Source organism: Haliaeetus albicilla, chromosome 28 (genome assembly GCF_947461875.1).
Source record: "Haliaeetus albicilla chromosome 28, bHalAlb1.1, whole genome shotgun sequence".
Taxonomy (NCBI): domain Eukaryota; kingdom Metazoa; phylum Chordata; class Aves; order Accipitriformes; family Accipitridae; genus Haliaeetus; species Haliaeetus albicilla.
Window position 1 is genome coordinate 2,168,369 of NC_091510.1, and position 27,955 is coordinate 2,196,323.

The 27,955-nt window shown below is 41.8% G+C and overlaps 2 protein-coding genes and 1 long non-coding RNA gene across 4 annotated transcripts in view; 2 read left to right on the top strand and 1 right to left on the bottom strand.

Moving 5' to 3' along the window:
- Positions 1-61: 61 nt before the first annotated feature.
- Positions 62-9,310, bottom strand: ACTR6 (actin related protein 6). The gene is made up of 11 exons (XM_069773344.1): positions 9,101-9,310; positions 8,481-8,598; positions 6,661-6,729; positions 5,177-5,300; positions 4,242-4,377; positions 4,095-4,151; positions 3,309-3,407; positions 3,047-3,125; positions 2,136-2,307; positions 1,085-1,223; positions 62-358 (listed from the first exon to the last, which is right to left on the bottom strand). The coding sequence occupies exons 1-11, from the start codon at positions 9,166-9,168 to the stop codon at positions 229-231; spliced, it is 1,191 nt and encodes a 396-aa protein (XP_069629445.1). The 5' UTR covers positions 9,169-9,310; the 3' UTR covers positions 62-228.
- Positions 9,311-14,292: 4,982 nt separating this feature from the next.
- On the top strand, positions 14,293-16,823 carry LOC138682468 (uncharacterized). Its single transcript, XR_011322552.1, has 2 exons — positions 14,293-14,411; positions 16,076-16,823. It is a non-coding gene; the product is annotated as an uncharacterized lncRNA (long non-coding RNA).
- Positions 16,824-17,428: 605 nt separating this feature from the next.
- BLTP3B (bridge-like lipid transfer protein family member 3B) overlaps positions 17,429-27,955 on the top strand; it is a 59,661-nt gene continuing 49,134 nt past the window's right edge. Inside the window, exons 1-2 of one of the 2 annotated variants that reach the window (XM_069773339.1) lie at positions 17,438-17,619; positions 24,891-25,037. Coding sequence is in view for 1 of the 2 variants with exons in the window: in XM_069773338.1 (XP_069629439.1) it covers positions 17,576-17,619 (44 nt within the window). In the remaining variant the exon portion in view is untranslated. Of the gene's footprint in view, positions 17,620-24,890; positions 25,038-27,955 lie in introns of both variants that reach the window. The other variant, XM_069773338.1, reaches the window with a different exon arrangement.

Consider the following 27,955-nt stretch of genomic DNA (forward strand, 5'->3'; position numbering starts at 1 on the left):
TGAAGCTATCAGCAAAAGATAAGAACATAATGAAATGACAATGAAAAATTATTTCATAGTATTAGGCTTGTAGAACTTTATTTTTAAACTCTGAAAATGATTTTTTTCCCAACCCACTTAAATACAGGAAAGCTAAAACACAATCCTAACTGACAAAAACCAGGTTGTAGTTCAAAGACTTCCATTCTGAGTAAAACAATGGAATAACAATGTATACAGCTATGCTACCTATATATCAAATTTCTCTTCACAGATATTGTGTCCATGTTCTTCATAGTCTTCTCTAGTTACTACCATGTCTTCAAAATCATCGTTTTCAGAAATGAGCTTCCCACCTTCCCAAGAATAAGTAATAGGGCTGAAAAATGAACAAAGGTATTGTTACTCATCTGCAAGTTCATTTCAAATAGAAGTATGCAGTGATGATTTTCAAGACTTTTACTTAGCCATACCTATTTAAAAATATATTTTTGATTGCTATATCAAACCACCCAGCCCCAGACAAGTTATGAGACAAAGTTTGAAATTTTAGCAGGGCTAACTGACTTTGCTTTTTATAAAAAGCAAAGTGCCTTATTGGGGGCATGTGTGAAGAGGTCAGGACGTGGAGATGTCTTTGTATTTACTTTGCACAGGAATGATTCTTTAGTAATATTTTTAAATACTCTTCAATAATACTTTAAAAAAAGTGAAGACTTTTCTGTACTTTCAAGACATACTTGTTTTGTCTCAACTGTATATGCTCTGCAAAGATGTTACCCCTTCCAAATCCCTGAAGTGGCTACATGAATAATGACATGGCAGCATTCAGATCCTGAAAATTCTTCTAAGTAAAAGCCTAATCTCTAACCTTGCATACTTATGTAGCCACTTAATGACAATAGTCTTATTTATCTGTTCACAATAAAAAGACTGATCCTGAAAACACTTCACTGATTTAAAACCTTCTTGTACAGTTTTGGTTCACTTGGTATTTAAATTAACACCTTTACTCAATCTACCTTTTTAATCAGCAAAAGAAATCCTACTTTACAGTTTGTTCTGCCAGAAGGACAGAGCTTGTCCTGTACAGTTTAGAACTTACTTTTCAGGAAGAACAACGGAAACATCATAATCAGTTGGAGTAAGACATCGAACTTCAGAATAAACCCGATCTCTGAAGCCTGGAAAAAGGGTGTTTCCCCCAGTCAGAACTATGTTCTTGAAGAAATGAGGCTGCATTTCTGTAAAAAAAAAAAAAAAAGAAAGTAAATCTGTAGAGAGAGACTGAATGTATATTTAAAGGTTTTTTTCTCAATTTTGTTATGAACTGGAACAGAAGTAAGAAATACACATAGAAGAATTTTATGATCATCTAATGATCATATCAGTTAAATGGTTTTATTGAGAAATACAAAAAAGTGATTAATCATCCTCTGTTCTTCATGATTTTTAGAATTTGGCTTTGATAACTACTGTTTTCTTATATTGTCTATTAAATGTCATGTCTGCCAACACAATTCCCCTCTCAAAAGGGATTTTAAATGATACATTCTTTTAAAGAGTACAAAACAGTAGCCTCAATGCCACCATATTTATGTGGTATGACAAAGCCTATGAAAGTCTTCTTTGTAGTAATAACATTCTTTACATCTATATTATTTGTATTACTTCTGACAAGCACAGCAGTCAGAAAGGTTTTATACTTTGATGCTTAAATTACTGAGTTTCGTCAGTTTCATTTTTCTCGTCAGTTTCATTTTTCTCTTCTTCAGTGAAGAAAGGTATTTTAAAACACAGCTAAAACTAATTTCAAGTATATTGCATCATCAGTGTCAAAGGCAGGTCACATTAGGAAAGGATGTTAAGAATTAAGTCTACAGCAATTAACTGAAACAAGAGTAGAAACCAATCAATGAATCACCCCAAAACTATGTTTGCCTAACAGAGAATCTTATAGCCAGACAGTTCTAGAGCATGTGACACACACCAGAAGACAGAACAGTTCACAACAACTTAGTAACTGGCATATTGAAGGTACCAGCTTCTTAAGACACTTTGGATGCTTAAAACAAACAAACAAACAAAACCCCAAAGCAAACCAAAACAGAACAACACAACACACACGCACTTTTCAAAATACTTTTAGGTTATACCTTCAGGTAAATTCTGAATGGAATAAACAATGGCTTCGGGAATTCCCATCTCTTGAATACCAATATCTGAAGGATGGAAGAGTATTTCTGGAACTGCAAATCTTTCATTTGTTAGACGAAGTATTTGTTCGCCAGTCTTGTATTTTCCACTTAACACCATCTCTTCCCTTGGCTAAATTAAAGACATGAATAGTAGCCACTGCTTAAGAAAAGAAACTACATCCTAGAGTATTCAGCTGATCTTTTTCACATACTGGCAGGTGGTATAGTCTACGTTAAATCGTATTATCAACAAATCTTTTAAGAATAATACATACTCTTGTATTAAATCTGAAGTGCCTTTGCTCTTCTCAACTGCAGTTTTGCCTAAAGCAAAATAAAACACGTATGCAAGAGAGTGGCCTTAAAATACCGGGACTGCTTTCGAAACTATGGCAAACTCAGTAAATGAGATAAAATTGTTAACTTGTCTTTGTTGGTATGAAGACTTTTCAGGCTCTTCTATAACATGACTTTGAACTTTCTACCTACTAGAAGTAGGAATTCTACCTAAATATGTACTAGAGTATTTAAATGACATTCAGAGAGACTTACAAAAAAGTATCAAAGCAGAGAAAACATCCTCCAACGTAACTTTAAAAAAACCCCAACAATAATGATATGGGTAGGTTGTATGACAGAGCACAAGCATAGAAAGCTACAAGTATTAAATAATAAAACATAAAATGCTATGCTGGAAAAACTATTTAATTTTCATCTCAACTTCCCGAGGAAAACTTTACCAATTAATGCATAGCACTGAAAAAAGTTACCATACAGCATCAGAAAAAAGAAAGTCTTCTTAACCTGTCTACTAGACTTGTGCAGGGGAAGTCCAAACAAATATACTTCAAAAACCATACTATCATTACCTTACAAAATCCCTTTTTGATTGTGCTGAAGTCAGGCAAAACATAATCTACCATTACAGTATTTTCCTCTCCTTTCAATCTGAAAGAGAAGAATGTAAAATATAACATCATAAAAAACAAGTTCTAAATCCCAACTGGTTTATAGTGACAAGACTTTGACTTAACTGCAAAATTTTCTGATTAAGAATATAGCATTATTTGTATATACAAATAGATTATTCAGAAGTACCAACTTTTAAATTTAGTATGATTGTATACATACTTGGCAATGTCCATGTCCTTGTAAAAGTCTTGAGAAACGTAACACACATCTTCTTTCACTTGATTAATTACATGCGTTTCATCCATAACATGTAGCTGCCTGTGAAGAACAAGAACCAAAACCACAGAAGTTTGAGAATTAAGTCTTAGCATTACCTGTCCAGTTCTCCACTGGAGATGAACAACCATAGTTTTCAAATGACAGAAAGCTACTGTCTCAATATCTAAAACTTGTATTCAATGTACAAAAGCATTTCTGGCCTACTGGAGTTTAGTATTTTCCTATTTCACAGTTCAATACAAACATCTACCTGCGTTTGCCCAATGTCTTCATAAGAAGTATAGCCATAATCCTGCAATTAGCTCTACTAGCAAAGACCTTTACCTAGATAAAGTTCCAAGCTAAAGCATCCTAATGAAAAGTTGATCCTACTGAATTTTATTTGTGGTATTGATAGAATCAGTTTGCAAACTGAACGATGATCTGCTGAGACATCTCAGAAAATATGTAAGGACTTGTATAATTGTGAACACACAGGTAACCTCAGCAACTTCAAAAGTGCTGGCACTTTAAAAACTAACAGCCTAATTCTTCAAAGAGCTTAAGCTCATCTTAACTCACCTTGAGCTGAAGCTCAAGACGGTATCTAGCAGATTATAACAGACAAAAATTCCCTTCTCCTTTAAACAGCATTTAATCTAAAATTCACAGAACCAGTAAGAATATCCCCACAAACTTCTAGCTCATTTCATACCAGGTCTCAAGATGATGATCAACATGCTTTACCTGTAAGAGATTATCTCCTTCAGATGGTTGGTTAAGAGTTTTCCTCCAACATTAATCCTAAAGAAAAGGAGTAACACAAGGAATTCTGTCATTATTAACTTCAGGCATAGCAAACAATTTTTCTAGGAAATACACACTGCAGTTTACCTGATGATTGCCTCTTTCTTCTTTTTACTTCTACAGTAAGGTACAATGTGTGTAAAAGAGTATCCACTATCCACAATGATACAACATAGCTCAGATGGATTATCCCGGAAATACCTGTGCGCACTAAGAGCTCCAGCTGAAATACAGAAAATTTCATCCAACTTTTATATAAGCATACATTTTTAGAATTTACATTGATAAGAAAGTGTACTTGCTTCATATTTTAAATGCCTTTGACAGACTTCTAAGACCTCAATACATAATACTACAGCCAACACATGAATTAATTTTGACAGCAGATAAAATGAAGTATCGTATATGCTCCCATTTATTTTTTCAATAATTCCAGTCCATGTTCATTTTCCTCTTGTGAAGTCCAAGCTGATCACACCACAAGTTATCAAATCTATCTAAAGGAGTATCCTATGTCCAGCTATCTTTCAGAAGGGTTGTGATGTTATTTACACATTCCCTGTAAGATACATTTCTTTATCGTAATGCTGCATTGTATTTGCTAATACAAAACAACACCAAACAAAAAAACAATCCCACCCCCAAAAAAGGAAAGCTATCAAAGACTTCATGCAAATTTTTGGGAGACTTCCTCAAATGCTATCCTGTTTCAAAATCCATCCGTTATCTCTGTCATCCTGACTCTCCTCAAATGTCCTTTAATTATATACCATGACACTCTTAAGAAAGTAGTGTAAGAGTACAGCTGGAATTTCTAAAAATTAAAAAGTTTAATCCAGTTAGAGTACATATAGGAGCATATCACTCAAGAGCCAGGAAGGAAATGAAGTAATTTCTTTACTATCTTTACATATACAGGTGTGTGCATATGCATGTGTGTGCATGCATGCAAATTCATTTATTTATTTATAAAGTTAACCTTCAAAAATAGATAAATGCAAACTAGAAGGAGACAGACTCACCATTTACTCTAAGAACTGCTTGAAATTGATATTCTTCAAATAGAATTTCATTCATGGATTCTTGTATTGAACTGAAGTTAAAATAAGGTTCGGTAATAATAATATTGGTATCTACAAAATCCACCTATGAAAAATACATTAAGACTGTCATTACACAAAACTTAGAAATTAATATTCCATTACCATATTTTGCAGCAGTTGAAGATGGTGTAAATTTGAAGACATGATTACCACTTGCCATATCTGTTTGTAGAAGCCAAGCTTAGAAAGTTTTAGGTTTGTTTAAACACTTCATCAGTAGCGATACCACTTTATCAAATAAATGAGTAAAAACGTAATAGAAGGGAATACCTTCATACATATTCTGCTCCTGTTGCCATCCTTACAAATCGTAATCCAACATTTTAAAGAGATACCCATAAAGGAACACTACAATACTAATGTAAGATACTTTACACTAATCCTGTCAACTACAGAAAGGTAAGTCTCTTCAACAGCTCAGCACTTGCATCACAAAATTACTTATCTAATAACCAAAGATGAAGTCCTGCACAAAGTAGAATCAACAGTAAAACTCCCAAGTGATACCAGCAAAAGATCCTGGGCTTTCTGCATTTACTGGTATCTCAAACTCCTTTAGAGAGGACTTCAGAGGGTTACTGCAATCATAACTGGATACAGCCCTAAATGTATTACCAGCTGTATCTCTTGGTAGTCTTCACTCATGAAAAAGAATTAAAAACAAATTCTCCTTGAAACCATGACTACATTGAACCTAGTTCCAAAACTAAAGTGAAAGCTAAGTATCAAAAGCCAGCACTGTATATTTTTATGTATGCAGACTAAGATATTTTGAGGCATTACTTTTATTCTCAGTACCACTCTGCCTTCTAGGTGTTACAAAACCCCAAAAACTTTCAGACTATATAACATTTTTTTAAAAGAAAAAATAAAAGGGAAGCCTTACTACACTTCTTGTGCTAAATCCAGTTTGTGTGATAAGTAAGAAAAAATGAGTATCAGATATTTATATTCTATACATTCAACTTACCCATAGGTAGAAAATGGTTAGCCAAAGATCGTTACTTAAAGTGTAAGTCTTTTGGCCTACTGACCTAGCTCATCACTCTCTTTTACATCAACAGTTTCTTGATCTCTAAACCACACTGTATCTGTCTATTATTATTTTTACTAACTTGAACTCTTAATTATATTGATGTGAATTTCTTAACGTATGTGAACTGAACTCAGTATGAATACACACAGGACTAAAAAGTTTAAATGTTTTTTAAATTCCTACACCAGACCTCAAAGTAAAAATTTTTTCAGTTTGCAAAAAAATAAATCCCTGTGATCCTAATTGAAGGCACATTCGAAAAGAACAGCAATCTCACCAGTTCTATTTAATATTTAATGTACTTATGTTGATGCCATTAGTCAGTAGTTAACCTACACAAAACCTGTAATTAAAAAAAGGCTCTTACTTGATACATTTCTTTTCCAAAAAGATAATCCCACACCTGTCTCTGGACATCCCAGTTCACCAAGTAACCCTGTAGGAATTTAGAAAAACAAATTTACACTATTTAGAAAATAAAATAACACTTACAAAAAATAAAATTACTAGAAATCAAAAAATGTCAAGTGATTGATAGACTGGTAAAATAAAGAAATTTGAGAGTAAAAATGTCTAAATTCACATTTCTATGCTAAGGAGTAAATGTTACATAGGATAGTTACAAGTGTTTCCCATTGATATGTTAATTGCTACACTATGAAAACAATGTAAATCGTGTTTCCTATATACATTATTCTCTTTGACAGAAACCTGTCAGTCCGACCCCAGTGCTGGGGAAGGTTATGGAGCAGATCACCTTGAGCGCCATCACACAGCAAGTACAGGACAACCAGGTGATCAGGCCCAGTCAGTGTGGGTTTGTGAAAGCGTGACTAACCCGACCTCCTTCTGTGACAAGGTGACCCACTTAGTGGATGAGGGAAAGGCTGTGGATGTTGTTTACCTGGACTTTAGTAAAGCCTTTGACACCGTTTCCCACAGCATTCTCCTGCAGAAACTGGCTGCTCATGGCTTGGAGGGGCATACTCTTCGCTGAGCAAAAAACTGGCTGGATGGCCGAGCCCAGAGCGGTGGTGAAGGGAGTTAAATCCAGCTGGTCACAAGTGGTGTTCCCCAGGGCTCAGTACTGGGGCCAGTTCTGTTTAATATCTTTATCAATGATCTAGACAAGGGGATCGAGTGCACCCTCAGTAAGTTTGCAGATGACACCAAGTTGGGAGGGAGGGTTGATCTGCTGGAGGGTGGGAAGGCTCTACAGAGAGATCTGGACAGGCTGGATCGATGGGCTGAGGCCAACTGTATGAGGCTCAACAAGGCCGAGTGCTGGGCCCTGCACTTGGTCACAACAACCCCGTGCAGCGCTACAGGCTTGGGGAAGAGCGGCTGGAAAGCTGCCTGGTGGAGAAGGACCTGGGGGTGCTGGTTGACAGCCAGCTGAATATGAGCCAGCAGTGTGCCCAGGTGGCCCAGAAGGGCAGTAGCGTCCTGGCCTCTATCGGAAATGGCGTGGCCGTCAGGACAAGGGACCTGATTGTGCGTTTGGACTTGGCACTGCTGGGGCCGCACCTCCAAGACTGTGGTCAGTTTTGGGCCCCTCACTCACTACAAGGCCAACCTTGAAGTGCTGGAGCGCATTCGAAGAAGAGCAACGAAGCTGCTGAAGGGTCTAGAGAACAGGCCCTGTGAGGAGCGGCTGAGGGAACTGGGGCTGTTTAGCCTGGAGGAAAGGAGGCTTTTGGGAGGAGACCTTATCGCTCTCTGCAACTGCCTGAAAGGAGGTTGTAGCAGGGGGGTGTCGGGCTCTTTTCCCGAGTAGCAAGCGGCAGGACAAGGGGAAAGGGCCTGAAGTTGCACCAGGGGAGGTTTAGATTGGGTATTAGGAGAAATGTCTTCACTGGAAGGGTTATCAAGCCCTGGAACAGGCTGCCCAGGGAAGTGGTTGAGTCACCATCCCTGGAGGTATTTCGAAGACGTGTAGACGTGGCGCTCGGGGACATGGTTTAGTGGAACGTGGCAGCGTTAGGTTAACGGCTGGACATGATGATCTTAAAGGTCTTTTCCAATTAAACAACCCTATGATTCTATGATTGTTAAATGTCACACTGCTGAATTTGATTCTTGTATGATACTACATATAACCCTGCAGTCAGGACATACTGTATGAAAACTATTCCTTAAAACAATTTGCATTTGGCTATCACGTTAAACGCAGGATATCTTACTTACTTTCTGGAAAGGGAGAATATAAAAAAGACCGGAGGGATCTTTAATCTCATCCAGTTGATTTGCCGTAAAGGTTTTCAAGCGCGCAGTCTTGGATCTGAACTGACAGTTGGGAATAACGCTGGAAAAGAGGGGGAAGTTTCCTGTTCATCACGGCACGAGCCACGCTCGTTGTCTTTACGCCGCTTTCATGAGCAGTACATTTTTCGCTGCCGTGTTTCGGTCGTCATCCATTCACGGGAGCCGATCTCGAGTGAAATCATCTCCAATTTCGCACACGCTGTCCCGGCCACACCGGCCGCCTCGCCGCGGGGGGCGGGGCCAGGCCGCGGGGGGGCGGGGCCAGGCCGCGGAGGGGCAGGCTGCGAGGGGCGGGGTCAAGGCGCGGGGGCGGGGCCAGGCAGCGGGGGGCGGGGCCAGGCCGGGCCCGTCCGCGGCGTGCGCAGGCGCGCTGGCGGCCCGCTGCCCCGGTGAAGCGGGCTGAGGGAGAGGGATGTCGGGCTCCCGTAGGCCCGGGCGGCGGCGGGGAGCGGAGGGGCCGGTGCGGCGAGCGGGATGCCGGAGGAGCGATGAGATCAGGGGCCGCCCGCCCGTCCCGCCCCGCCCCCTTCCCGGGTCCTCACCTGACGCTCGCGTGGCTGTAGCCGATCTTGGCGTTGTAGGCGCCGTTATCCAGCACCAGCGTCGCCATGTTCCCCGCGGCGCCGCGGCCGCCGCCGTCCCAGTATTGATCCGCCACCGCCGTGGATCTCTATGGTTACCATAGAGCGGAGGGGCCGCGCGCGCGCCGCGCTGCCTGATGGGACGCAGGCGTCGCGGCGGGGACCGCTTCCGGCAGCGCGCCCGCCGCTCGCGTGGTGCCGCTGACGCTTGGCGACGCTATTGGTCGGGCGTGACCCGGAAGTTGCCGCCAAGGAGAGCCGCGGGCGACCGTGGCGGTTCAGTGGGGCGGCGGCGCCCGTCACGGGTGTCCGTGGTGGTTCAGTGGGGCAGCGGCAGCGGGTCCCGGTCACGGGTGTCCGTGGCGGTTCAGTGGGGCGGCGGCTGTCGTTCCGCAACCCGGCGCGTCGGGGAGAAAGGCGGTGGGTGGAAATCGCCCCGCGCGAGAACGCGGCGGGGCAACGGGGGCCTTTTCTGTGAGAGCGATGACGAAAAGCCGGTCGAAGAAACTCTCCAAGACTCGTTTTGGAGTTTTCGAAAGCAGGCGTTCTTTATTGCAGTGCTGGATGCACGGGGGATAATTCCACCTAGCGTGCATGCCGCAGCTTTAGCACAAACAGGTTATTTAGAATACCTAATTGCATATTAATCAGATTAGCATACATATACATAAAAATGATTGCAACTGATTATCTCAGTACTGCCTACATCCGATCATGCGCAATGAAGGATCCCTTTGAGTCAAAGGGCTGCTTTTGCGACCACCGACCCATTGAAGTTCTTGCTGGCTGTCCTTAAAGTCTATTCTTGTCCTTATTCTGTGATCTTGAAGCTTAATGCAGTTTCAATCACATGTGGTCAGTTTCAGCATTGTTCTCATCTAGCGTACAGGAACATCTCGTCATAAGAGCAAATAACTGCAAAACTTATGAGTAACTACTTCTACTGGTTAATTGCTTGGCTATACTTTTGTCTATTGTTTCAATCGTAGTGTTAGTATAAGATTTCTAATAATTATTTACCAAATCTCACTTTTACAGTCACCTAGCAGCTAAACCAGTTTCCACAGCTGGTACAAAATAATAAAACCATCAACATATTGAGACATACCATACAGAATGTATGGAAATATGCTATCAAGAGAATGGCGCGAAACGAAAAGGGAAAAGGCGGTACGCTCCACCATCGTTATTTTACTGCTGCTCTAAGCGCTCTGTAATTAATGCTCTTACTGTAAATAGCATAAAACCCAGTGCTCTTGGTATTTGCTGTCACTGACCAGCTTTTGTTTTCCCGCAGTCCGTGTCGATGACCACGTGGCTTCCTAGAGTCGCAGAACCGTAGAACGGCCCAGGCTGGAGGGGACCTCAAAAGATGATGTGGTCCAACCTCCCGTGGGACGGGGCGCCAGGAGGAGGTGATCTAGCACCCTGTCCAACCCCGTCTTGAGAATCTCCAGCGATGGGGACTCCCCCGCATCCCTGGGGAGGTTGTTCCAGTGATTGATTGTTCTCACTGTAAAAAAAGTTCCTTGCATCTAGAGGAAACCTCTCCTGCTGCAACTTATACCTGTTGTCTCTTCTCCTTGTGAAGAGAGACCCTCCATCCTCTTTGTAGCCACTCTTTAGGGACTGGAATACTGTGATGAGGTCCCCCCCCGAGCCTTTTCTTCTCCAGGGAGAAGAGACCTAACTCCCTCCGTCTTTCCTCACAGGGCAGGTTCTCCAGCCCTTTGATCACCTGCCTGGCCTTCATTGGCCACCTTCATTTGGACCCTCTCCAGTCTGTCCACATCTTTTCTGAATTGGGGGGACCAGAACCGGACACAGTACTCCAGGTGTGGCCTGACAAGCTGTCGCAGATCCCAATTTAGGAGTGGTTTAGATCACTTAAAGAATCACCATCAAAGGTATTCTCAAAAGTGATTTTAGCATGAATTATTAAAAGCGCCACTTAACAGAGTTCAATGGCAAGATTCACTCTGTTACTTACTACATGGAAGAAATATACAAAGGAAAGTCGAGGTAGAAAGGATTTAGAATGATTTACACAGAGACCAGAGGTGCAAAAAGGTAAGGGAGACCCTCCCGTTGAGTCACGAGGTTCAGAGTGGATCCCCTTGCTTTCTAAACTCCTTCTCAGAGAGGAGTCTAGGTGCGGCTGGATCCAGACTTAGTCCCAGGCTTGGGTGGCGGTTTATGGCTAATGGAATTATATGTGCACAATCGATCCTTTATGTCACTTAGTTAGGATTTCAAAGGTTAGTGTGCTGTTCATCACTTATCTTCCATCCAGGCATCCGGAGTTATTTTGCTCCAAAGCTCAAACCGTAGGTTTCCCAAAACAGTCTCAGGCATTGAATCTCATAAAAATAAATAATTTAATAGAGTGGTACAGCAGCAGGATTGGCTCGAGCTGGGTGCCTCCAGGGAGGGAGTGACCGGAACAAAGAAATCCCTGGGCAATTATACCCTTACAGACTATTCACCTGCCCCTCGAGCACTTTTCACACTCTCTTCACGTGCCTTCCACGCACCCTTTGGTTCAGTAGTGATTCTGGTCTGAGATCTTCTGACCCTTTGTTGGATTCCTTCACTGTCTCCAGACAGGCTGTTAGCCTGTTGAGTTGCAGCTGCTGTTGATGGTTGTAGCCCTGAAACCTCCTTATTTTGTGATTTATGCTGGCTCTGGAGGCCCCTGTTTTGACTAAGTAGGTACACATTCAGTACAAGTTCAGCAAATCTAGCTACTCATGCTAAGTAAAACTAAGCAAACAGCATACTAAATCACGCAACATTATAACTCTTAAGTGATTCTATTTTAAAACTTACTTATTTAAGCTAAACGACTAATATCTCTTAATATTGAGAGGCATCCCTGCTCAAGGGGAGAGTTGCCTGGCGTGCAGTCCAGTTGCCATCCAGGGAGAACTCAAATTGGGCTCATTCAGCAATGTGTCCTTGGTAGAAGATCTCCTTGCTTTGAGGAGCAATGTTCAGAGGTGTCCCGATTCGAGGGGAGATTGCCGCCATGCAGCCACGCTGCCTAGCAGGGAGAGCTCAAAGCAGGCTCACTTAGGCTGTCGTATTTATGGGATAAAGTGGTTGGCTCGTAGTCAAATTGCATACAATGGGAGAGGTATGCACGAGACTCCTTGCACCTGCAACTTTCTTTGTTCTCACTGCATCGCTCTGCTCCTTTGTGGGTTTCCTAGAGGAGTTCTTGGCTCAGTCCTTTACCTCCTTTGGAGCCTGTACCAAACTACTGCTGGTTTGGTTAAGGGTGGGTCGAGTGCCTCCGTCACACAAGCGCTGAGCAGAGTGGGATGATCATGTCTCTGTCTCTGCTAGTAATGCCCCTGCGGATGCAGCCCAGGATCTGATCTGCCTCGGTTGCTGTGGCAGCACGCTGCTGACTCCTCTTCAGCTTGCTGTCCGCCAGGACCCCCAGGTCCCTTTCGGCAGGCTGCTCTCCCGCCACACAGATCCTAGCTGCACTGGGCTCTTTGCTCATGTCGTCTCAGGTGCAGGATCTTGCGCTTATCTTTATGATGAATTTTGCTTTATTACATGTTTTACTTACCATCACCAGTATCTTTGTTGTTATCCAATAAAACAGAAAGTGCATTACAGTTTTGTATCTGTATGTAATTGGCTTTCTTGGAAATCTCAGAACTTAAAAATAACTGCTACTCTGTATGATGACTCTTTACCCTAACAAACATCAAATGTCTTTCCATGAGCCAGGGTGTTTAGCAGAACATATGGCAATCTGATTTTAGACCAATCCTCTTTACGTGCTTGTCAGTATCTTAAGGACAGCATCCTTAATCCCCGCTGTAGCAGATACATTCTTTGGTTCTTGAGGAGAGGTCACAGGAATTATCAAAAGCCTGTTTTTCCGGTTCAGGAGTTTCTGGATTTTAAAGAACACTGTAAAGTGTTGGTTGTTCTCCTTCTCTGCCCACCAACAGGTATAGTAGTAGTAAATTTTGGTTTTGTAACTAAACCCCAAAATACACAAAACTTAGAGTTGTGACAAATGTGCTTTAGGTATTCACAGTGTTACAGACAAACATAAAATATTACTCTTAAAGTCACATATTTTTTACTTTTTCCTTTTATTAATAATATAAAGTTTTTAGAATAATAATTTAGACACAAAAGATTGTTATAACTATCGCTAACTTTTGCGTTGTGAAAATGAAGGTGAAAGCCAGAATTTAATGAATCACTTTTTCTCTTCTAGATACTAGCTCCAGCTCTATGAGACTTCATCTGTTATCATTCAATGACTTGTATTGAATTCAGAGTTACTTTTGGTTTGGTTTTTTTTTTAGGACCTATAGGACAAGTCCCAGGCTTTTAACAGTTCACTTAGATTTATGTGTAGTGGGTGATACACATAAATATTTAAAATCTCTGGGAGCTAAAGTTGGTATATTTACTGTCATTGCTAACTGAGGGCAACTCACATATTTATTGAGTTTGTTTACATATTCACCCATGTATTGCAATGACTCTTCTGATAATGCTTTCTGTTGTTGATATGAGTACTTAACAAAGACAAAGTCAGTCATATAGCAAGGACAAATAAATAGGACTTTCAAATGTCCACATGGTAGTAAACCTCATACATTGACCCTTAAAATAGCTTAGAATTGATATTTTGTGATGCCCTTTAACATTGAGCAATGGTCTGCCAGACTACTTAAGCCTTGCACGTCTGCATTTGAAGGCAGACCATCATCTTTTGCATTATGCATATGAAGCCATGCTGAATTTCTCATTCTGCATTTATGAAACAAACCACTCGCTGAAACGAAATCAGAACTTCTTAGGTCACATTTGCTACTGCTTTATTTAATGTGGAAAACAACAAATATTTTTTGTTAATTCTGTGACCTTCACGTTTCTGAAGTCGCTTGGGCTCTAGTTGTTTTTGTTTTTCTTTCCTTTCAACTCTGCAGGAATGTGCAGCCTCAGAATGATTGAATGGTGTCAACTGCAGAGTTTGCAGGTTCTTTAGAGCTTCCAAAGAAAGTTACCCTTGAGGAAGAAGTTACTGCATTCTTTGACCCTGACACAGGGGGGCATTATCCTCAACTTAGCATCCATAAACTGAACTCCACGCACCTTTCTTTATATAGGTGATGGTGAAGGCCAGGCTGGTGGATGAGATGACTGCCTGATGGGAAACTCTGTACATCCTTGGGTTCTTGGGTCTTCTATTGAGTTGGAAGAGTTCACAGATAGGCCCTAGAAATTACCTCTGGTAAATATAAGCCAAAATTCTTCTTTGAGATCATTTTAGTATCCTGGATACACTCGCAAGTGAGGTTCTTTCTTGCTGGCATGAGTGCCAGCTGCTCCGTAAGGGAGGGAAGCCAGGAGCTGAGGGGGATACTGTGTCCAGCAGGGCAGGACCTTGCCAGCCAGGGCCTGTCCCACCAGCCCCAGCCGGGGAGCAAGGCAGGCAGGGGTGGGAGGGCAGCCCAGAGCCCAGGTCAGCAGGCAAGTGTGTGATAATGAAGCAGGTCTGAGGTCAAGCCCATAAGTCAATCCTCAAGTCAGGATCAGGATCAGGTCTGGTGGGGTGAACAAGGGCCAGGCATAGCCCAGGGATCACCAGGCAGGTCCATGGTGACCAGGCAGGTCTGAAGTCAGCATGGAAAGTTGGTGGGTCAGGGTCCAGATCAGCAGGACCCATGGCAACACATAGGATGATCCGCCACTGCAGCCACCCCTTTTCTTCTCCTGTGACACAGTTTCTCCTCACTGGGTGGGGAGTCGTTTTGGTAAATCAAGAGCAAAGAGCCTTGGTTGCTAAATGAAGAAATCCTACATAGCAATGTTTGCAAATGAAAAGTAGTCAGGAAGGCTAAGCCACTCTTCCTCTCTGAGGTTATCATATTAAGGTGATAGCTAATGACACAAAGTCCTTCATAAATGGTTGCCTTTCCCTGTTCAGAGCAGGAGTTAGACTTTGGGACTTTGTATCAAGGGCCATTTTCACATAGGACTGGTCTAATTATCATGAACATGCTAGCAGAAATTCATCTGCTAGCAAACGTGCAACTGTGATTTGGAGAATCAGTCCAAAGTCTTAATAAACACAGTCAGGGGATATCCTGATACTAATTTGCATCAGGCTCTAAAAAGAAGTGTCACATACCCTGCTGGAACCAAGGGATAAGCTGGGCTCCTTATCACATGCCCTTCTAGTTCCCTGGGGTGGGGGATTGATCTGTGCTATTTTCCTCCATTCCTCCATTCAGTGTGCTCCAGGAGATGGGGGAGAACATGAGGTCACGATTCAGATCAACCCTGCCAGACAGGAATATTTCTGGTTTCCAGTTCTCACATCAGTGAAGAGCCTCTGGACTTTTCCTTTTCTGCCAGGGCCATGCTTGCAGGACGCTTGAATGGGAACACACAGCATGGGTCCTGCTTTCCTTGCCCCTTGTATTTTCTTTCTTGATGAGAAGCTGATCCATCATGATGATGAGCATTGTTTCTCCAAGATACTGGTAGAATGTTTTCTAGTTGAGAAAATTGAACTTAAAACAGGAATAGAAGAGTTAGCTTCATACACAGCTCATTCCCACTTTATAAATCCCTTTAAAGAATATAATGAGGTCAGTATTACACAACTGACTGATTTTTAAATGCCTGCAAAAAATCAATTGAAAACGTTCATCTCCTGACCTATTTTTCCTGTTACTGCTTCATATTTCTGACTTAAAGATCCTTGGGGTTTTGGTTCATTGCATGTAAATTATTAATGTTATGTATATGAGAAGCAAAGAAAATATATCTGATATCTTTCCTCTGCAGCCCTAGACTATATTATAGAGGCAGCAAGCCATCCTTCATATAGAGGTCACATCTGAAAAGCTTGTTAGTTTTACAATTGTTAATTTTTTTTCTTTTTCCCAGTTAATACTGCTCTTTAGGGTACTTGGTTACCCACCACTGAAATTCTTCAAGATACCTTTTCTGAATGAGGGACCCCCAGAGAAGAGGGTTACTGGATGAGCAAAACTAATACAAGACATTTATTTTTTAACTGACTTGGAAATTTTGCTACAGTATGAGAAGCTATTCTCTCAAAATTAAAATAACTTGTAGGCTTTATAGTTGCCACAGATACCCAGCGAAATGTAAGCACCTGGGAAACAACCTGATTTTACAAGTCTGTGGGTTTGAGTAATTGCTGAGGAATTTGGGTTAAGGGAAACATTATATATGTGTATATACATACGAATTTATTGCCATATGATTATAAGTTTCTGTCAGTAAGCTTTTCTTCCTTTTACCTGGCCTCGTTCCTTTGGTGTGGTGCTGTAGGAGCCGTAGCTGTCCTGGCTTTCTGCTGGGCCAAGATCAGGCGTGCGGCTTTTCGGGCAGGGCTTTCTGCCTGAGCAAGTCTTCCACCTTCCTCTGGAAGAATAGATGGCAGGGTCGAATTTGTTGCTTCTGGGGTTGTTTGGTTGCTCAGTGTGTCATTTCAGAATGATCTTGGGGGTCCCAGATGGGAATAAATTTGAGAAACGCTTGTTGTAACTGGAAATTAATATTGCTTATAAAACAGAGGTGTAAAAAGGGTAAACGTCTCACTTGGCTAGTCAAGGTGAGTGTATTATGAAAGAGCTAGAGTAAAGGAGTTTATCTGAAAAACTTTAAATACTGCTTCTGTGAACGAGCTCTGCAGATCACTTGGGAAGAGCATGACGCGCAGGTATTAACGCGCGCAGGTAACTAAGCATTTTATCAAGAGGAATTCTTGCTAGATGCTAGAACCTGGTTTTTTTTGTTGTTGTTGTTGCTGTTCTTGTTGTTACACAGAAGCCCTTTTAGTGGGCACTTTGTAACAGATTTCCAACAAACAGTAACAACCGGTGTCGGTCACTCAGGGTGCGGGCTGGGCGCCATGGGGGTGAGTCTGGGCCCACGGGGGACCCGCTCCACCGGCGGGGACGCAGAGAAACGCCTTTAGAGTTCTGGAGACGGGAAAGCTGAAGAGGGAGGAAAAGAAGCAGCCGGCGGGGGAGAGAGGGGAAAAGGCGGACGGGGCGAGCAGGGGGCTGAGGGGGCGGCGCTGACCAGGCGGACCCCGGCTGCGGCGGGCTGGGGGTACCCTGCGAGCAACCGAGGGTCGGCAGAGCCCCTTCCCCTTCTCCGCCTTCGCCTGCCCGGGGCTGCCGCTCCCCGGCGCGGGGCGGTGGCTCCGGGTCCGTCCATCCCTCCCCGTTACCGCCTCCCCCGTCACTAGGCGATGCTGCAGCCAAGATGGCGGCGGGCGCTGAGTGAGAGGAGAGCGGAGGCAGCGGTTCCCGCTCCCGGCGGTCTCCCCGCCTCGGGAAGGGGAAGGCGGAGGGATGAGGCGAGTCCCCGGTGCCGGCTGGTCGTCGTGAGGGGCGCGGGCCGGCGGACGCCATGGCGGGGATTATCAAGAAGCAGATCCTGAAGCATCTCTCCAGGTCAGTGCGGCGCCCTGCCCCGGGTAGGCTGAGGCGGGGGGCGGCGGCGGCACCTCCCGTTCCCGCGTCTCCGGGCGGAGAGCGGCCGCCGGGGCCTGGAGCGGGGCGGGGGGACCGGGCTGAACCCGCCGAGGGTGGAGCTGGAGCCGCCTCCTCGGGGCGACTCTTGGGGGCGGCCGGTTGCTTGTGCGGGGCTGTCCGGCGGTGACAGCCGCATCCACGGCCCCTAGCCCCCCCCCCCCCGCTCGGTGCCCCAAGGCGCCCGCCTGAGGCGAGGAGGGGGCTCGGCCTGCCTGGCGCAGGAGTGAGTCACCGCCGGGCTCCGGTCGCCTCCCCGCCGGGCAGACGGTGCCCGCCCCCGCAGCACCGAGCCGAGCCGGGCGGGGGCTGCCGTGGCAGCGGGCCCGAGCCCCCCCCCCCCCCGGGGAGTGGGAGCTGAGGGGGCCCGCGGGGCTTCCACCGCCCCCTCCCCGCCCCAGAGCAGCCCGTGGCGGCGAGAAGGCGTGTGAGGGGGGAGCGTGGAAAAGAACGGGGGGAAAAAAACCCAAATCCCTCGTAATTCAAAGGCGGCGGGAGGGGGGGGGGGGGGTGTTCACAGACGCCGTCCCGGCTGGTACGCTGGGTGGGGGTGCGGGGGGCTCGGGGTGTGTCGTGGCGGGTCCTGTCGCGACATCTGAGCTCTCGCAGGCGCAGGTGAGGGCTCCTGACAAAGGAGACGCGTTCCGGTGCACGCCAAAGGGGTGAAGTAAGTTTGACGTTTTCGGGGTGCCTGGAATCCTATCTGACGTGCCTCGTGGGTTAGAACAGAAAAAAACAAAGGAAAAAAAAAAACCAAAACCCTCTACGGTAAAATCTTGTAGCTGTCAATGTCACCTGCTGGAAAAACTACAGGAAGTACACAACCCGATTGATACGATTTTGAAAAGCTACTTTACGTTTCTCCCGTTTTCTAAAGAGAGACAAAAACCTCTCGGGTACTTGATGTGTCATGGTACTGCAGCGTTGTTATTCTTCGGAGTTTACTTTTATAAATTAAAAAATACAGCCTGAAATGTTGGTCCCTTATTTGCTTATTTTTTTCAAAATGTTTTATTCTATTTTTGTGTGGTATTTCTGACAGGTGTTTATTTTCATCAGTGCTAATAAATAGAGAAAATCAAACCGAATTAAATGACAGATTGTCATTGGACTAACCTGTTGATGATGCACAAGGGAAACACAATTCTCATCCCAAATCCTTTGATATCTATCCTCTAAAGATGATGTATGAAGCAGTAGTAGAATAATTTTTCTCCCTCGCCCTACTCCTGAGTTTTGTGGCTGGGAATGCTGGTAAAGAAATCTTGTTTTCACATGAAAATAACTGAGCACTGTGTGAATGGAAATGCAATACGAAGATGTCATCAGCCTTGAGTCAAATGATTGTGACAAGTTTCATCATTTTTAAAAAGCTTATGGAATGTATCTAACAATCTGAGGTTTGCAGGCTGAAGTTGAAGCTTATGATCTACACTATGTCGACATTAAAAGAGTGTGTTCGCTACCTAAAATATAGGTAGTAGTATTATTAGCCCCTTATTATGGGTGTTCTTAATCACATGATCAGATAATATCTTTTCTCCCTGCAGAACTGGTGGTTCAGTGGTTCCAGAAGTTGGTTACACAAGAAAACAGAATTCAAATGACATGAACACCCATAAATCTGGTGGCTTTTTAAATTTGAGGAACTTGGTTTTCCAACAAAAATGATAATGTTGTTCTTTATTTCAGGTTTTTGTTTAATACGTTTTATAAGAACACGATTAAGGTAGGCTTCACACACTGTTTTATTTCAGTGTGGAGCCACATACATAAGAATTTCCTGTAATAAAGAGGGTGCCAAAGGAGACTTTCACTTTGTACTGTATTACTATATTAGTTCCTGTTCTGCAATTTTCATAGTGCCTCAAAACTGACACCTATCTGCCATCTTCAGCAAAGCAGGTATTAGTGGCAGGATTAAAATGTACTGGAAGAAGTCCATATATAATAAAGGAAGAGTGGAGAGAATTATTCTGTTATCTCAATTTACTTTCATTTTTGATGATTGTATTTATGTTTGAAGAATGCCAAATCTAGTATGTACTTCAAAAAACAGAAGATATGAACTTGTACCTTCATTTACAGAGAAGTACTTTCCTTTTTTGCCACAAATCACAGAATTGCAGAATGGTTGAAGTTGGAAGGGATCTCTGGAGGTCGGCTTGTCCCCCAAATCATCATTGATTTAGCAATATTTGCCGTGAAGATTGCTGCAATATCTGTTACTGATCTGTTAGCGATTTTCAGCTTTCTTACTATCTAGATGCTCTATATGCAAATGTAAAAGTGTTGTGTCATTCAGCAGCGTAGTTTCCATTTAGCAGTTTACAGTGTTTTTAGATGAACTGATACGGACACTGGTGTTGTGAAGGAGCCTGTTAGCTAGGGAAAGTTTTTATGTAGGTATGAGTCTTTAAAGTCTGAGATCAAGAAGAAGAGGAAGATCCAAACTGCATTTTGGAACACTTTTGGTATCTTAAATGACTTTTTACCTGTGTAAAAGTTTTTTCTTATTGCTGTGTTACAGCTTAAGAACAGTGAAGGTAGTAGAGCTTATTTACTCAGCTTGTAACAAAGCTGTATCTTATGTCACGATTTGGTGATGAGTTTTTAGCTTTCTCATAGTCTTTATAAAAACTTTTAAAATATAAGCTGTGTCCTCTGTCTTCAACATGTGTTGCTCTTCTCCAAGGCTGTGGAAGAAAATGAGGAGGGAAGGGGGTGGGAACACAATACTTTTTTTGTTGTTGTTCTTCAAATTATGTGGTGCTTGGTGTAGGATATGAAACTAATGCTATCTGCTAGAGCTGAAGAGATGAGTTTGTCATTCGGAGGCTTTAATTTTTGTCAGCTCCATATTGTGTTAGATGTGGGGGTTTTGTGAATGTGGATGGTGGAGCATCTTTATTTCATAATACACGTGCCCTAAAATGAAACAAGTATCTGGATCATGGCATTATCCTTTACAAAGGTAGGAATGAGACACTGTGCATAGGACTCTTCTGTGTAGTGTTGGGATCCCTTGCTCTTACTGTGAAGGTTTTCCCCAGTGAACTAAAACTTGTGTTGAATCTTCATCTGTGCTGTTACATGCTTTCACAGGTGAGAGATTTCTTGCTGAACAGCACCTTTTATTGCAGCATTTTCCATGCACTGCTCTGCTATGAAAGAGCAGATATCCTTCAGCGCTACTTCTTTTTCCTTAGTTAGACTTTGTAGGCACGTGTGTAAAAAGATGGTGTTAAAGATTTCCAGTAGGACTCTAGATTGCACTATGCAAGTTCAGAATAGTGTTGCTGTTATACTATCTGTGGCTATAAGGGTATCATATCCACCACAGGGGTTTGAATCTTGAGTTGTTTGGATCCAAGATATTGACAGAGATTGGGTATTACTGACACAGACTTGTATAAGGGTTTTTCAGGTGTTTTTTGGCTTTTAGTATCATTGTCTGAAATTCCCGTTCTAGTTAATGAGTGCTCTGAGTCTTCTGTGTAAGTATCTGCAATATCCATGCCTTTCTGTGAAAAACAGTTTTGTTTATCAGAATATGTCTAAGCAGCATGAAGGAAAGCTTACAAACTTTGCCTCTATCTTGAGTTAAACAGCTCTACTGAGTATAACATTCTTCATCTCAATTAGATATTACTCTTAAGTTTACCAATGATAACACATACTTTGACTTCATACATTCTTTGTTTGAACCTTATTTGCTATTTTCACAAAGAAAACAGTAAGAGGTTTAAAAGTATTTGGTATGGCAGCAACCCCAATTGTTTTCGGTTTATGTAGTGTTCTTCATGAACTGAGACCCTTGCTTTTGCTCACCTGAGGCAATAGATGTGAAAATACTAACATTTCAATAGAAGAAAATTGCAATAAATTTTTTGACAATTTTTTTCACCTCATAGTTGGGAAATCGTTCTAAAACGCGTATGAAGATTGATTTTACAAAGAATAGCATACTAATTGTATGGATATCAGGAACCAACTGATCCTGCTATAAACACTGATATCCTACATCACCTGGTACAACTTCACTGATACATGTGCTACCTAAATATTTGACCTGCATATCACCCTGCTTTTATAGCAGCAAGACATTCCTGTTTGGTGAGGGATGTTGCCATCTCAAGAGATCTGAGGTGACTCCTTTTAGAATCTACCAATGTGGCATCTTTATTTGGCCAGAATGGGCTCATTCCTTCCTGTAACTAGATGACCAAAATTGTTTGGATGAACTTTGAAACTTCTGCTAGTAGCAAAAGAAGTAGAATTTTTGCTTATTGTCAGTTTTGTGTATTCCACTTCTAGTTTTGTGGAAGCTACCCGATTCTTTTAGCCAGCCATAGAACACAAAGTGTGTCCTTTTCCCAGACTAAGTGTAAACCAGCTTCTCTCTTTGCTTTGTACTGAAGATTTTAGAGTGTATTCTATGCGACTGACTTTATTGGCTTGTGTAGTATGCGGGGAAAATTGCAAAACACAGTGTAGACAGACATAACAATCTACATTGTTGTGAATGAATCTATGTTGAATCTGAATGCTTACAGAAAGTGTTAGCATAATGTCTATCTTAAACAAATGCTGCACGTAGTGAAAGAACGAGTCTGAAAAAGGAGAGGTAGTAAAGGAGAGGTGCTTGAGACAGCAGAAGAGAATGAGGAGAAGGAGCAATTTAAAGTTTCATTATAATCCTGTATTTCTTAAATTCCCTTATGTTTGAAATTCAATACTTTCTGTATTTACGTAGAGACTTAATGCCAACAGTTTTGTCTGTGTGAATGTGTTGGTAGTGTTCTGATGAGCATAAAGGAGTCAATAAATGCTTTTTTCAACAAAAATAAAAAAACTTTCACTTTCTTCTATTTTTTTAGTAGCTTCATGCGTGGTATTGCATTTTAAGCTTCTGTAACAGAACATCTTCCAAAAGGCCAAACTGAAATTGCTGTGGTGCTTTATGAAATTATAAAGGTATTTTGGCAATAAACCAGCAATAATGTATTTGCTGGTAGAATTCTTAATCATTACTTTTATTAAGATTTAATATTAAATCTTGTGTTACATCTCAGAAAGATCTCTTAAGATTTCCTTAGCATTTGGGTTAATAAAATAAACTCACAGAATTTGACTTATAGTTTTCAGCTTGCTTTACATTATGTTGCAAATGTATTATAAACCTGGATGCTGATTCTGCAGACATTTTATTGGTACAATTAAAGTTCTGCTGAAGCTTTGTTGAAGTCAGACAACTCTTATGTATACATAATAAAAATTAATGCATTTGCAGAATCAATAGGAATTAATGAGCAGCATTTTACTTGTATAGTATGTGATCGTTTTCTTTAAATGATTCTCAGAATAGTTTTACTGGGAAATAAGTTTCAGAATAAAAATGATGCTGAAGATTGCTTTGTGTTCAAGTAGGTGATACGCTAGTGCGAAGCATTCTCAGGAAAAAGGGTATTTAAATAAAGCCTGTGAGGAATAAAATTGTGTCTTACGTTCAAATGATTATGAAGTATGTAAGAATCAAAACAAAGCCCACAGTTACATTTTTTTAAATTTGGTATTTCTCCTGTTGAAGCCTTAGCATGGGTTGGTTTTTTTTTTACATCAAAGGGTTATAAAAGTATGTACTGAATAACCTTCGGAGGGAGAGGTGCTTGTTAAAGTGTATTTTGCTTTATTTTCTGCTTTCTTTTACAAGCAGATTGGGCAAAGGAGATCAGATAATTTCTGATAAAACATTAATGGAATTATGAAGGCTTACATGAAGTGATTTGTTTCACAGATTTTTTGCGAATCATGAGAGTAATTGCCCAAGTAATTACACAACATACCTAGGTTTTGGCTGCTTGCAGGGAAACCCAGGTTTCTCAATCCGGTAGCTCCCGCAGAAGTTCTTACATACACCTTTGTGGAGCTGGTGCTAGCCAGGGTTCAGATCTCTTCATTGTCTCCTCTTTTCATGGGAAGAAACAGGAGAGGAAAAGTAAAAAAAGAGCTGCAACTCAGGCTGTGGCATTTAGTACTTCCAGGCTCCCCTCTGGATGTACGAGCCTTGCTGTGTGAAGAATGCCCCCAGCCCAGGTTTTGTGGTAGCTCTGCCATGCAGCTTACCGTATGGCTTGAGAACACCAGAGCTTTTATTCTCTCGGAGAAGTTGGCTGCTTCTGTTATCTGACTGCCAAAGCAGCAGCCTTGGGATCCAGCTACCCAGGAATCTGGAATTTACGTGGTTGCTTACTCCTGGAACAATTCTTGTGTTGTAGTTGCTCCCGTTGCTGGGGATCTGGAGGTCTGCCAAAAAAAAAATCACTTGTAACTAAGTATCTGTAATTCACTTTAGTGGTAAATTTCCTAAACATTGTTCAAATATCCCAACAAACTGCCTGCTAAGGGCACTGTCCAAATGCTTGGATTGTATTGTACCCAAAAGGGTAAAAGTGTAGGAATTATATTTAGGCTGAGGCATCTTTTTAAAGTGAAGACAGTTAACAGAAAATGTCTTTCTTTAAATTACTGCATGGTTTGCCAAATTAAAAATTCTCATTTTCAATTTTTGAGAAGCTTAATGTACTAAAATTTCATAGCCTGCAAAATGAGAATGTCAAGCGTGTGCAGGTCTTTGTAGTACTGCCTCAAATACAAAAACAAATGCAAGAAGTCCTGTTCCCTTACCTCTGTAGAGTCATGTTTCTTTAGTGTGAATTTTGAATAAGTGAAGTTGAGACACCATGAATAAGGACAAATAATGTGGGCTGAGAAATCACAGGCTAGGCAAAACAAAACTGAAAAATTGTCTCCCATTTCAAAATAAAATAAAAACGTCTTATGCTGTGTCTCCAGGCTATCTTCCTTCTCACATTCCAAATATACTTACTGAGTATCTCTGAAACCACTTGGCTATATTATATAGACCTTCTCTGCAAGATTAAAATTTTCTCCGTAAGCTGTTCATTTAAACACGGCTGCAGTATTGTAGTATCAGACAGCAAGGGATGTTCTTATGGGAATCTAGCATTTTACAGAGATCCGTTTCCTTTTTAGTTCTATAATGTCATGATGTGTAACAAACTGTTGTAACTGCGGTTATCTTTAGCTAAAATTCTCTTACGTTATTGTATCACTCCTTTTTCCCTTTGAACTTGATCCCTTGTGTGTCCCCTGTGTCCCGTTCCCTGCAGCGATCCCAGCTGGCTCTGGTGGAGATTGGTTTGCTGTGAATATCCTTACCACCAAAATGAGTACCAGAAGCTTCTCAGAAGCCGTGGCAACTGACCACTTGCTTTCACCAGGAATAGGGGCCTTTTGTCTGAATACCTTGCCCTCAGGTAACTTCCCCTCTCCCACCTTTGTAGAGTAAATGTAAGAGGTGGTATGTGTTTATATAAACTTGGGAGTGAAATGAGCTCTATAAAATATTAATTCCGTTTTCTTTCCTGTTTGGTTTTGTAACTTACAATTCTGCAAAAAATAATTGTTTGCTGTGCAGCTATGTGTATTGGGTTTGGGTTTTTTTGTTTTGGTTTGTTTTTTTTTCAGTCCTAAACAAAATTTGCAAAACTGGTTTGTGAAGTAAATCAGCAATCCCATTATAAACATATCTTTATGTATGTTTTCTAGATGTAGTCTTCTAGGTGTTTCTCAATATCTTTAGGCTGACATTTGCTGTTTATCATTTACACCTACTTAATTCCTTTTTGTAACTTGATGTTTATTACCTCTGTATTGATAGATATTTGAAGGATCAGTCAGCTTTTTACCTAGTTTACAGAAGAGAATAGCTGATTTTTTTTTAATTAAAATAGTCCTTTTAGTTAATGTCTTACTGAAAAATCTTATTTTGTTCTGAGATCTGATCGGTTAGCGTTAAAAAGATATCTGCTAATATCACATAAATAAATTATGTGGTTTCCAAAAGGCAGATGTTGTCATGCTTTTACATGGCACTGTTATTTCTTGATTTTAAATTTACTAAATTATTTTGCATCAAGTGGCTTTTCTTTGCATTAGGTGCAGAATGTTGTATTTTGAGTGGAATTTAATAGTTACCAAGTATGAGCAAGTTCTCAAAATGTGAGGTGTTATTTTTGCTGCTTGCAATGTGGAAGTTGTGTATACCTTGCTACATATGGTTTAGTACATGAGGATTTTATGTTATCTTGTACTCAATGTATGCATTAAGGTCTGTCATGTATAGGATTGTCATGTTAGAAACAAGTTTTTGGGGTTTGATAATACTGACCGTTTCTATGCTTGCATGAGTGGTGTGTGAAAAGACTCATGGAATAGAAAAGCCAGTATAGGTCTGTGTGAGGATTTACCATAAAGGAAAGAGAAATTGCTTGAGCAATATTTTACTTGCAAGATGATTATAAATCATGCAGTGTAAGCTCCTCATTTATGCACAGTGCTTGGCTATGTCTGAGCAGATCTGCTGCATGACACATAATTAGATAATAGCCATTGATGACAGCAGCTGTTTCAGTTCTGCCTGTACCCAAAAAGCAACCAATACAGTTTTTCCAAATAGAATGAAAATAATTTCCTGTATGTATTATTACAGAATTAACTGGGGGAAGCTTTATGTACTGTCAAGAGAGTTGGTGGGAATGTCAGTATTTGAGGAGGTATGGAATGGGTCTTAAAGTGAATGGATGAGTGTACTAAGCTGTCTTTAGGAAGTCAGCTGGAGTAGTTGTCCACGCCAAAGTCCTTCTGTGTCATGATGAAATGGAAGCAATTATTTGGAAAGCATCAGCAAAGCAGATGTACATTCAGCACTTCACCTCCTAGGATGGGTGAGATAAGGGGGGTGGTGTGACACTGCACCAGATGCGTTACACAAGTACAGGTTGGTTGTTGAGTCAGGGTCCTAATTAGTGCCTGGAAAGGAAGATCTGTCTTCAGACTTTGATAAGTCAAAAGGCCTGATGAGTGTTAGGTGGTTCAGGTCCTGTAGAGTAGCCTGAAAAGTCCCGCCTGAAACTGTAGGGTTGTAGGTAGTGTTTTGGACTTGACTAGTGTGCTATAAGTTGTGGCCAGCTGAGAGCAGTAGGTCCAGGCTGGGTGTGCAAACTGGAATGTCCCGTCCTGCTCCAGACGGTTGGCCTGGGAGCACCTTGGCAAGACGCTGAACAGCAGATTGTGCAGACCCTCTCCATGCTGGACATCCAGTGGGCCATGCAGGGTTCTCCATCTTGCACTCAGCCACCAAATGCACACCTGACCTGATTCCTTGAACTTGACAGAAGTTCAAGGTGTGATTAAATAGAGCATGCAGGCATTCGTGTGGGGTGGCCACATTACCCACGGGTAAAGGGGTGATACCCTTCTCCTGTACAAATTGATGTTGGAGGGTGTAAGAAGGTGCCAGTCAGGTATCATAGGTACTGAGGGGTGTACTTGTAAAGTCTGGTGACCGGTGTAGCTGCTGCAGTGGGTATTGCCGTTTAGGAGTCCCTTGTGATTCCCTATAGCTTGCAGAATGAGGGAATGGTAGCCCTTGCAGTTCATCTACTGATAGGGGCTTCTTGGGAGGAAACTGCATGGTATTTGGGAATCTATGCAGGACACAACATTGCTGATATAGATGACTTCTGGATAAAGGCTGGAAGATAGTCTCTCAGACCACCAAAGTTCTGTCCGCTGTAGATTTGCCTACAGGTTACCCGCTGTCTACTGACAGTAGTGGTGAGATTTTTACAGTGCTATGGCAATACTGTCTTCCTGGTGCAGACTGTGAGAGTGCCATTGTTTGCAGGACTGTTTTTGTTCAGAAATATTAAACTTTATCCTCACAAGTGTTTATTTTCAACCTAATGTACTGTGAATATTCTTAAGTAAAGAACTTAAGTGTTTATGTGTCAGAGCGCATCTGGTTAATCTTACTATGTTGTAGGCATAAAAGGTATTACCTCTCCCTACAAACCCTACCACAAGTACCTTAAATTTTTTTTTTGTTTGTTTTAATTCTTTGAAGCTTCTGATTTTGGTACTGTATTCTATCCTGATGTTTTCTTGGGCATTAAAATGTTCTGCAATCAGTGTTTCCTTTTACTGGCTTTAAATGTGTTCTCTTTTAGTTTTGTGTGTGTTTTTGTTCTTATGTTAAGATAAATGAGCATCAATTAACTTTTTGTGTAGTGTTCATTACTTTGTCATTAATGTTTTTGTTTATCCTCTTTGTTTCTTAATTAGTTTTAATATTTTCAGAAATGGATGCAGTGTCCAAGATGAGGGCATGCCA